This window comes from Poecilia reticulata, linkage group LG17 (assembly GCF_000633615.1).
Source record: "Poecilia reticulata strain Guanapo linkage group LG17, Guppy_female_1.0+MT, whole genome shotgun sequence".
Taxonomy (NCBI): Eukaryota; Metazoa; Chordata; class Actinopteri; order Cyprinodontiformes; family Poeciliidae; genus Poecilia; species Poecilia reticulata.
Genome location: NC_024347.1, coordinates 29,969,813 through 29,980,635, shown reverse-complemented (window position 1 = coordinate 29,980,635; position 10,823 = coordinate 29,969,813). Strand labels below are relative to the sequence as shown.

At 50.0% G+C, this 10,823-nt stretch overlaps 1 protein-coding gene across 2 annotated transcripts in view; it reads left to right on the top strand.

Moving 5' to 3' along the window:
- myo10 (myosin X) overlaps positions 1-10,823 on the top strand; it is a 101,227-nt gene that overhangs the window by 87,643 nt on the left and 2,761 nt on the right. For both annotated transcript variants that reach the window (XM_017309984.1, XM_008434789.2), the window contains exons 22-39: positions 2,933-3,039; positions 3,118-3,345; positions 3,421-3,460; positions 3,993-5,036; positions 5,326-5,446; positions 5,531-5,774; positions 5,852-5,947; positions 6,463-6,556; positions 6,639-6,694; positions 6,785-6,927; positions 7,406-7,597; positions 7,685-7,842; positions 8,196-8,319; positions 8,447-8,744; positions 8,933-9,140; positions 9,654-9,790; positions 9,882-10,002; positions 10,113-10,586. In XM_017309984.1, coding sequence (XP_017165473.1) covers positions 2,933-3,039; positions 3,118-3,345; positions 3,421-3,460; positions 3,993-5,036; positions 5,326-5,446; positions 5,531-5,774; positions 5,852-5,947; positions 6,463-6,556; positions 6,639-6,694; positions 6,785-6,927; positions 7,406-7,597; positions 7,685-7,842; positions 8,196-8,319; positions 8,447-8,744; positions 8,933-9,140; positions 9,654-9,790; positions 9,882-10,002; positions 10,113-10,586 — 3,885 coding nt within the window. The remainder of the gene's footprint in view (positions 1-2,932; positions 3,040-3,117; positions 3,346-3,420; positions 3,461-3,992; positions 5,037-5,325; positions 5,447-5,530; positions 5,775-5,851; positions 5,948-6,462; positions 6,557-6,638; positions 6,695-6,784; positions 6,928-7,405; positions 7,598-7,684; positions 7,843-8,195; positions 8,320-8,446; positions 8,745-8,932; positions 9,141-9,653; positions 9,791-9,881; positions 10,003-10,112; positions 10,587-10,823) is intronic.

Genomic DNA, 10,823 nt, shown 5'->3' with positions numbered 1-10,823 from the left:
GTGTGTGTGTGTGTGTGTGTGTGTGTGTGTGTGTGTGTGTGTGTGGTGGGAAAGTGACAGATGGGGACACAGACCACCGACCACAGCAGGACCGTGTGACGCTGCAGGAGGGGGAAACCTGTGTGTGTCGATGTTGGCTTAGAACACAAGGAAGAGATAAAACATGGAAAAATGTTTGATTTTGATTTAGATATTTTTAAAGTCTGAAAAGCTTTTCTTCCTTCCATGCATCAGGATTTTCATCCACATTTCCTTACTTTCTTACTCCATCCTTCCACATTTCCCTCTGCACCTCTTTCCGGATTTACTCGCACACTTAGAAAATATTCTGCAGAGGTGACTGAGTTCTAATTTTAAATTTGGAGAAATCTGGAGAAGAAAAGACCCGTAAGAATCTGCATGACTGATATTCCAGTGTAATATTAACTCCAACAATCACTGATAAAAGTTGAGCTAAGTAGAGATTTGATTATTTTCTGTTCAGTTTTCCTGAGTAGAACCGGTTCAAGACCAGAAAGAACCTCTAACATGTTAACATCTCCAAACTCAGACATGCAGAGAAACCATTCATCAGTCTGTCCACCAGGGGCGCTGTGCTGTCATATAGATATAGATACGTCAAAAAGCGCTGAGCCATCATGGCTGCCGACCCTCCTAACACGTTCAGCTTCTCTCTTTTCGCAGTTTGAATGTTTCCAGTGTGAAACCTGAACACCAGGTGTTATCTGTGACGTCACCTGACTGTTTCCTGTCTCCTGCTGAGCCACAGACTCAGCGCCGCCGCTAAATCAATGCTGTGTCCCTCTGAGGGATTCGTCCACTTTGTCCCTCAGACAGATTTACGGCCTGCAGCTCCTTTCAGTCGGCTCATGTCCCGACTGTTGCCTCTGAGCTCCGCCTTGTGCTTTTAGAGCCTGAAACTTAATTTTTGCGGACGGGAAGCGGCTCTGTTCCCTCTGAGGTCCCGACCCGACCCGGAGCGGCCAGAATCAGGCGCAGCGAGGCTTAGCCGAGCTTTTTGTTGTGCTAATTAACGCAGTAAAGATTAAAGAGGATTTTGCTGTGCGACTCGTCAGGATGCAAACGTGTGCCGCTGTTCAGGGAGGCCGTTGTTTCCGTGTTGCGCAGGACGGGTTTGGTTTCTGTTCCGTGTCTGACGTCCCTGCTGAGGTTCGGCCCACGTTGCAGGAGCAGCAGGTTTTCTCTCTGCTCTGGCCTTGACTGTGTTTCCATCAACGTTTTTTATTCATGGGCGTTTTAAAGTGCCGCATTAGAAACAGTTTGTGGAAACGGCAAATGAAAAATACATGCATTTCCATGAACTGTGCAAATCGGAATAACAAAATACATTTTGAATAAACTCACAATATCTGATTAAAAAAAAAAAAAAAACGTTCCTCTAGGATTAAGTGGTTTTTCAGCTGAATAGAAATTATTGTATTTTGCAAAAAAACAGCAATGAAAATGTTTTTTTTTGCTTCACATGAGTCATGTGATCAACACCCAGAGAGAAACAGCAGAGAAGCGACAGTATGAGGATGATGGCGTGATTTTAATGTGTGGACAAAACTTAACGTGTTTCATTTTGTTTCTTTGATCAAAACACCGTAATTGAAAATAGTTTTTTCGACTTTTGCAGAATTTGGACATTTGTATTGGAAAAGCAGCTAAAAACATCCTGAATTTATCAAAAAGGTCCGTTTTAACTTTTCCAAAAGAGACTTGATGCGCTAAAAAGGAGATAGAAAGACATTTATTGAATAAGTTGATGGAGCAAACGTTTTCTCCAGCTGAGAGGAGAAAACTCTCCGTTTCCTGAGATGTTTGTTCTCCTCCATGCAGTTTCCAGCCTCTGCTTCCTGTTCATTACAGCCAAACGTGGCATCGATATGAGATCATGCTCTCCGTGTCCCAGTTGTTTTTTCTTTTTTCTTTTTGTTACATTTTAAAAGTTTGCTCAAAATTTGCACTGGTTTCTTCGTGTTCATGCATGTAATGCTGCCGTTAATTAACCTGCATGCAAGACGAGGTGACGTCTGCTCAGAAAATCTCTTTAGTGCCTCAGAGCTCAGGATTCACCAATGTCAGACACACACACACACACACACACACACACTCTGAGCTCCTCATTCAACAGGAGAAATCTGTTCCTGAACCTCCCAGTCCTGTGATATTTCCCCGCCATGTCGGCCGCCAGAGGCCGAGTCCCGTATCTCATTTTCCTCCTCCCTAATCGGATTAACCCGCCGGCCCAGTGGGCCCGGTTCCTCATAAAACGGCCAGCTGCTCGGTAGGTTCTGTCTTTTCGCACGGAGCTGTGGCAGGAACGCCTCGCCGCTGTAATCTGCTGACTTTAGTTGCTGCAACAAAAGGAGACGAAGTTCCGGGTTTAATTAACGCCGAACGCTTGTTCAGCGTTTCAGGGAGTTTCTTAATTCTGCTGGGTTTAAATCTTTTATTCATTGTGAATAAAAGATTTAAAATCCACAGCTAGTGGATATCTGCACTGGGTTAAACAGAAGAGTCTGTTAGAAATAATAAAAATAAGAAATAAACAGACATAAATAAAACCATGAATAAAATGAATTATGTCTGTAAACAAAATTGCTTTTCAAAAATTATTAATCATCAGAATGGAAATTATTCAGCTAATTTTAATTTATCATGTGATTAATTGATCAATCTATTATTGCTACAGGTCGAGGTGCATATATATATATNTATATATATGAGCCTGTATGAATACTTATGAACCTGCCTTGATTTCAGGTCAGATGGACGTAAAGCTGTTTGTGTTTATTGAGGCTTTTTTCCTTCATAGTTTTTAGGAAGTTCTTGGACCATTTGGATGATTATTGTGATTTTCGTCATTAGATGTTGTAAAGATGAGGAGAAGCTGAATCCGTCATGAATTGTGTTTTCCTGCCTTCAGGTTTTCCTTCGAGAGTCTCTGGAGCAGCGGCTGGAGAAGCAGAGGGAGGTGGAGGTGCTGAAGGCAGCCATGGTCATCCAGGCCCACGTCCTGGGCTACATGGCCCGGTGCGTCCCGACACCTTTACTCACAAACTCTGGTTTTTATCCACATTTAATGACCATTTTATGCGGCTCCGCCTCCAGGAAGCAGTACAGGAGGCTGCTGCAGTGCATTGTGGTCATTCAGAAGAACTACCGGGCTTTCTACTGGAGGAGGAAGTTCCTGCTGCTCCGCTGGGCCGCGCTCACCTTCCAGAAGCGCCAGCGGGGCCGGCTGGCCCGCCGGGCCGTCGGCCGCCTGCTGGACGAGAGGAGGAAGAGGGAGGAGGAGGAGGAGCAGCGCCGCAGAAAGATGGAGGAAGAGATGGAGAGGTGACGCTCGTCCTAGTTAGTCCTCCAACCCGCCTGCTGATGGCCGCTGACGTTTGGCTGTTTCTGTTTATGCAGAGAGAGACTGAGACTGGAGGCGGAGCGACGCGCCGAAGAGGTGCAGAACGTCATTTTCTTATTTCAAAGTTTAAATGCTGGAGCAGGAAAGACACTGGTGGTTTTTAGTCAAGTTAAAAGTAGAGTCTAATTCATTATTTACAATTTAATCCTAAACATATCTGCAATATGAGCTTCACTGTCGCTTTGCGTCAGGGCGTATAAGAAACGCATGAATACAGAGGGTACGGTTATGAAGAAAATACCAATAAACTTAAAGTTTAAGGCATTAAAATCTATTTAATCATTTAACCAAAAGTAACGTGAAAAAGTCTCAGACCTAAAAGATGCAAAAGCAAAAAAATTTCTTAAAGGAGTTTAAATATTTATAGAAATATCAGGGGGCTTCGAAGAATTATTTTCAAATCTTTTGTCAGAAACTTTTAAAATCATAATTTCTACTGGTTCAAACTTGTCCTCAGAAAGTGAAAGCTGTCGAAGATGAAATGTTGCTGTTAAAGAAACCGTCTCAGCGAACTCACCGTTGTCCAAAACGTGTTTCCATCGCAGTTCCATGTTTTCCTCTGTTCCAGGCCGAGGAGGCTCTGCGGCTGGAGGAGCTGCAGCGCGTTGAGGAGCTGCAGCGCGCCCAGGAGCTGCAGCGCGTTGAGGAGCTGCAGCGCGCCCAGGAGCTGCAGCGCGCCCAGGAGCTGCAGCGCGCCCAGGAGCTGGCCTCTCTAGTTTTCACTCAGTCTCAGCTGGAGGAAGCAGCCGCAGCTTTCCCCGAAACCCCAGAGGAGCTGGAGTCGGTCTTCGAGGAGGCAGGCGAGGAGGAGGAGGCCATCCGCCCCCAGGAGGCGTCCCAGGTGGAGGAGATCCTCCGGCTGGAGCGGGAGATCCAGGCTCTGCAGAGGCAGAAGGAGCAGCAGGAGCTGTCCCTGACGGAGGCGTCGCTCCACCGCCTGCAGCGCCTCCGGGATCAGGAGCTGCAGCGGCTGGAGGACGAGGCCTGCAAGGCGGCGCAGCAGTTCCTGGACTCGCTCAACTTCGACGAGATCGATGAGTGTGTGAGGAACATTGAGAGCTCCCTGGGCGTCGGGGAGGAGGAGGAGGAGGAGAAGGAGAACGGAGGGAGAAGAGGCAATGACGAAGAGGAGGTCGATGAAGGGTTCGGAGCCGACGACGAGGCCTTCAAAGACTCTCCCAACCCCAGCGAGCACGGCCACTCCGACGGCCAGCGGACGAGTGGAATCCGGACGAGCGACGACTCGTCAGAAGAAGACCCGTACGCCAACGACGTTCCGATCCCGGCGATGCCCCTCACCACCCTGCTCCACGCGCCGCTGCCGCCGTTACCGCCGGCCGCCCACAGCGTCTCGTCCAGCGGCGACTCCGCCTTCTGCCGCCCGCAGGCGTCGTCCGAGGCGCCGTCCGACGACCTGGTGGAGCTGATTCCTCCAGACGAGGACTCGGACTACGACCAGGACGACTACGACGAGGGCGCCATCGTGTCCAGCGGCAGCGTGGCGTTCTCCAACCCCCGCAGCGGCCAGTGGTCTCCGGATTACAGGGGCTCCGCGGGAACGTACAACAGCTCCGGGGCTTACCGCTTCAGCTCCGAAGGCGCTCAGTCATCGGTGAGTCGCGTCCTCAACGGTCAGACTGTTTCCTCCACATGTGAGTCTAGTTCCAGGCTGAATCACTGCTTGTCATAACCCACATCATCAGCCCTCCACCACCGTGCATCGCAGCTAGTCACAGTTAGTTGTGGTGAATGATCATTTCCACTCCAGATCACATTGTTCTGCATGTCTTGTGCTTCGTTCAAGTGCAGCTTTATGAACCAAACTCAACTTCAACAGGGTTAAAACTGTCATTTAAATCCCAGGGAGCTTCAGTTGAATCATTTCCTTTGAAATGTTGCAGTTTGAGGACAGTGAAGACGACTTTGACCGCTTTGACACAGACGATGAGTTGTCGTACCGCCGGGACTCGGTCTACAGCTGCGTCACTCTGCCGTACTTCCACAGCTTCCTCTTCATCAAAGGTAACTCCTCTGATCCACTCTGACTCTTTGGGAGCCGTCCTCCTCGCCGTGGCAGGAACTGCAGTCCTGTGGTCTGGTCTGCAGGAGGCCTGATGAACACGTGGAAGCGGCGCTGGTGCGTCCTGAAGGACGAGACCTTCCTGTGGTTCCGGGCCAAGCAGGAGGCGCTGAAGCAGGGCTGGCTGCACAAGAAGGGAGGCGGCTCCTCCACGCTGTCCCGCCGCAACTGGAAGCGCCGCTGGTTCGTGCTGCGGCAGAGCCGGCTCATGTACTTTGAGAACGACAGCGAGGAGAAGATGAAGGGAGTGCTAGACATGCACAATGCCAAGTAAGGTCAAAGGTCAAATTTAGTAAACATGATCGAATCCCGGTTATGCTTCTAAGAACTGTTTTTGATTTCTGCAGAGAAATCGTTGATAACACGGGTAAGGAGAACGGAATCGACATCGTGATGCCAGAGAGGACCTACCACCTGATCGCAGAGTCTGCTGAGGACGCCAGGTGTGTCTTTACAGTCCAAGTCCAGTCTGAGGCGGGGAAACCCAAAGGCTTGGTGTCGTCAGAGTTACTCTGATTTTACAGACTCCCTTTAGAAACACTTAGTAACTTCCTGTTTTAGCAGATCCAACACCAAATAGACGTAAATCTGTTGACAGACAGTAGAAATCATTTTGATCACAGTCTTCTTTATCCAACCTCTCTGGGTTTTAGGCAATCAGCACCAAAAAAATGGAGGAATTTCAGCTTCGCAAACTGCATTTTAAATTTTTATAATTTTTTGAATATTTTCAACATTAACTACAAAAAAAAAATCAACTAATAAGTGAATTTTGTGCTATTGCTTTGGAGTTCTGTGAATCAGAGGTCCCTGTGGATAAATCTCAGTTTGAATGACCCACATCACCACGTCTCCACTGCTGTGCTCTGCTGTTGCTATCTGCAGACATGGCCTCTGCAGCTGAAAGAGCTGTTGTTGCCGTGACCTTTTGATGCTGATTGTGTTTCCATGGTTGCAGTCAGTGGTTCAGCGTGCTGAGTCAGGTCCATGGCGCCACAGAGCAGGAGATCAGCGAGATGCACGATGAGCAGGCCAATCCGCAGAACGCCGTGGTGAGTCGAGCAGAACGTCTGCCGAATCCAGCAAAGACGCGACTTCCTCTAATCCCTCAACGCCTCGCCTGTCTTTCTGCAGGGAACGCTGGATGTGGGCATGATCGACTCGGTTTGTGCGTCAGATAACCCAGAGAGGTGTGTTGTTGTTTTGTTTAGGTCAGACACTTCATATTACTCCCAGTTCTGGTTGTTTTTTTGACTCTGAGCTTCTCCTGTTAAAATTAGACCGAACTCCTTCGTCATCATCACTGCGGAGCGGGTGCTGCACTGCAACGCCGACACGCCCGAGGAGATGCACCACTGGATCACTCTGCTGCAGCGCTCCAAAGGAGACGCCCGCGTCGACGGGCAGGAGTTCATCATCAGAGGTACGACTCAGGGCGGAGACGAGCAGCACAGACTGCTACTGGAGCAGAACCAGTTCATTAAGGTCTCAACACAACCTGGAGATTCAAAGTGGATTTAAACGGTTATATTGTTAAGACTCTATTCTCTAGCCCTTAGCTTGCTGCTTGTCTTTTTAAAGTTTAGCATTGCTGCAGCCCCAAAGCAACACAAGCAGAAAGTTCACATAAAGAATAAAAATGATCATAAATGGAACAAATCAAACCTACTTCAGTCAGTAAAATGATATTTGAGCTCAGTGTCTGTGACCGAAGCACTAACTGCTTCAGGGCTGAAGGCTTTATGAAGCTGCTGCTGTATGGAGCTACATACAGAACAAAGTTTGCTCAAAAGAACAAATTTAAACTGAACAAAATGTTTTTCAATAGGAAATAAAGCAAATGAAGCAGGAGTTTCATACAGGTAAACAGTAAAGGAGATGAAATGCTGTTTGTCCTCCAGGCTGGCTGCACAAAGAGATGAAAAACAGCACCAAGGCGTCGCTGAAGCTGAAGAAGCGCTGGTTCCTGCTCACCCACAACTCCCTGGACTACTACAAGAGCTCCGAGCGGAACGCCTTGAAACTGGGAACGCTGGTCCTGAACAGCCTCTGCTCCGTGGTGCAGCCCGATGAGAAGCTCTACAAGGAGACCGGTGGGTCAGAGCGGGGTTCATGACGGGCTCACGTCCCGGGTCCCGTTGTTTTAACACGACTCTCGTGTTGCGGCTGCTGCGCTGCAGGATACTGGAACGTGATCGTCTACGGGCGGAAACACTCGTACCGGCTCTACTGCAAGCTGCTGAACGAAGCCACGCGCTGGGCCAGCTCCATCCAGAACGTCATCGACACCAAGGCTCCCATCGACACGCCGACCCAGCAGCTCATCCAGGACATCAGGGTAGGAGAGAAACTCCTCCATGTCTGGAGTTAACGAGGGTTAACAGCCTCACCGTCGGTCCAGGGAACCAACAGGAAAGATACAGAATACGTAAAGAGACATCGACTTTTAGAATGTTTGTTTTTATTCACTATTCAAACAGTAGAGACCAAGATATAAACATAAATATGTAGAAGAGATCTGCTGTTGCAGCACCTGTTGATGTCAACATGTTTGAAGTTAGCGCTTTAGCGTTAGCTGAACTAATTATGATCAATGCTTTAGGGTTAGCATAGCTAACCTTTCAGTTAGCGAGGCAAACTAACGGTTCTGACCCAGAGCTGCAGGTAAAGTCCAGCTGGTTCTGTCTGCAGGAGAACTGTCTGAACTCAGAGGTGGTGGAGCAGATCTACAAGAGGAACCCCATCCTCCGCCACAGCCACCACCCGCTGCATTCCCCGCTGCTGCCGCTGCCGTACGGAGACATCCAGCTGAGCGGTGAGCCTCAGACTCGGCCGTCAGAGTGGAAAATGTTGCTCTAAGAATTCGATTCTATAACTAAAACCAACTTAACCCACCTGCTTCACTGGAGAGTGATTCATCTTCCTGTTCCTCCGTCACGCAGCGTCACGGAGTCGGAGCTACACCACCCTGCAGGACGAAGCCCTCCGGGTGTTCAGCTCCCTGCAGCACCTGGACGGCGTGGCCGACCCGGTGGCCATCATCCAGGGCATCCTGCAGACGGGCCAGGAGCTCAAGCCGCTGCGCGACGAGCTCTACTGCCAGCTGATCAAGCAGACGGCCCGGCCGCCGCAGCCCAGCGGCCCGGGGAACCTCTGCAGCTGGAAGATCCTGGCCTGCATGTGCTGCACCTTCATGCCCTCACGGAGCATCCTGAGATACCTGAAGTTCCACCTGAAGAGGCAAGCAGAGCGCCGCTTTGTTACTCCACACATTATAGAAGCCGTATCTGAGTTTTTCTACTCAAGTGGAAAAACATTCAAAATGCTTGACGGGTCTCCTTTAAATTCTGCTTTGTCAGGCCTGGATGGGTTTGTTTCACCTGTGTAGTTTACGTCTGACCTGTAACCGGGATGTGATCTCTCTGCAGGACCAGAGAGCTCTTCCCCGCCTCAGAAATGGACCGCTACGCCGCCTTCGCCTTCGAGTCCTTGAAGAAGACTCGGGCCCGGGAGAACGTGCCGTCGCAGGAAGAAATCCGCTCCATCGTGGCCCGGCAGGAGATGAGCACCACGGTGCACTGCCACGGCGGAGGCTCCTGCAAGATCACCATCAACTCACACACCACGGCAGGGGAGGTGGGTTCCTCACCCAACAACAGCAGTAACAACTATTTACCCACAAACCCACTGATGCGAAAGCATCACATCTCAGTTTGGCCTTAGATTTTTGTTCTGATTCATTTGAAAAGAAGAAAGTTTTAGTTCCTAGTAATTGGTCAGGAAAGGCTGTTAGGGTTCAACTTAGGATGTTTTCCCTCCTGATGGTCCAGGAAACTCGGATCAATTAGGGACCAGAATTGACACATTTGGTTCTCTCAAACCAACCTGTTCCCCTCCCTGCCTGTGGGGGCGCTGCACCAACAACACAGAAGGAAACAACACCAAACCTCTGAAAACACTGAGAGCAACTTCCTTCTTCACCAAATGGAAACTAAACTGGATTATCTTCAGATTTTAGCTGTTGCTGGATTTCTCTTCTGTCCTTGACTGAAAAGCATGAGACATTTCTCCTGCTAGCGCTAAGCTAGCATGTTTGTTTTGTTGTGTTTACCCAGAATGCCCTGCATTGTTTTTATGTCTGTCTCTCAGGTGGTGGAGAAGCTGATCCGCGGCCTGGCCATGGAGGACAGCAGGAACATGTTCGCTCTGTTCGAACACAACGACGCCTCAGAGAAAGCCATCGAGAGCCGGACCGTGGTGGCCGACGTTCTCGCCAAGTTTGAAAAGTAAGACGGAGCCTCTGTGTGAGTTCCAGTCTGATCCAAGTGTGTTTCTCTCCTGAGGGTCCAGTTCATGTAGTGAATCGTTGCTCCGCAGACTTTCAGCGAGCGCAGAGGAAAGCAACACGGGCTGGAAGCTGTACTTCAAACTGTACTGCTTCCTGGACACGGACGGCGTTCCCAAGGACAGCGTGGAGTTCGCCTTCATGTTCGAACAGGTGAAAACCTCCAGTTCATTAACACGTCGGCCATGTTTCACATGAGCGCAGCGATGATTCCTTACTGCATCGTTTGGATTGAAGGATTAACTGGATTGATCTGGTTTCAGGCCCATGAGGCGGTCATCCAGGGCCACTATCCGGCCCCGGAGGAGACGCTCCAGTTCCTGGCCGCCCTCCGGCTCCAGTACCTGCTGGGCGACCAGAACCCCCAGACCACCGTGCCCGAGATGTCCCAGGTGTTCCCCATGGCTCGCCTGCGGACCCGGGTCCAGAACTCGGCCAAGACGTTCGCCGGCGCCGGCTCCGTGGCGGAGCGCTCGGGAACGGCGGAGCGGAAACGCTCCAGCTTCCTGGAGGGAACGCTGCGGCGGAGCTTCAGGAGCGGCTCCCTGAGCCGGCAGAGGCTGGAGGAGGAGAACAGCCTGGAGGCCTGGATGAGGGAGGAGGCGGCCGCCGTGCGGACCAGCGTCCTGGACAAGTGGAGGAAGCTGCAGGGCGTGAGCCAGGAGCAGGCCATGGTCAAGTACATGGCGCTGGTGAAGGAGTGGCAGGGCTACGGCTCCACGCTCTTCAACGTGGAGGTGAGCGCCCAGCTGGTCCTGGCTGGCCCAGACGCTGGGCTCCCAAAACCAACAGATTATCTTCATTCTCTCAGCAAAAAGCATAAAAATTCCTGATTACATCATTAACAAAAATAACAATACTACTAACAATGGGAAAAATTTTATACTAATATTACTAACGATAAATTAACCCTGTCCTGCCTCAAAACCAGCACAGTAGTCCCAGTAATCCCAGTAGTCCCTGTAATCCCAGTA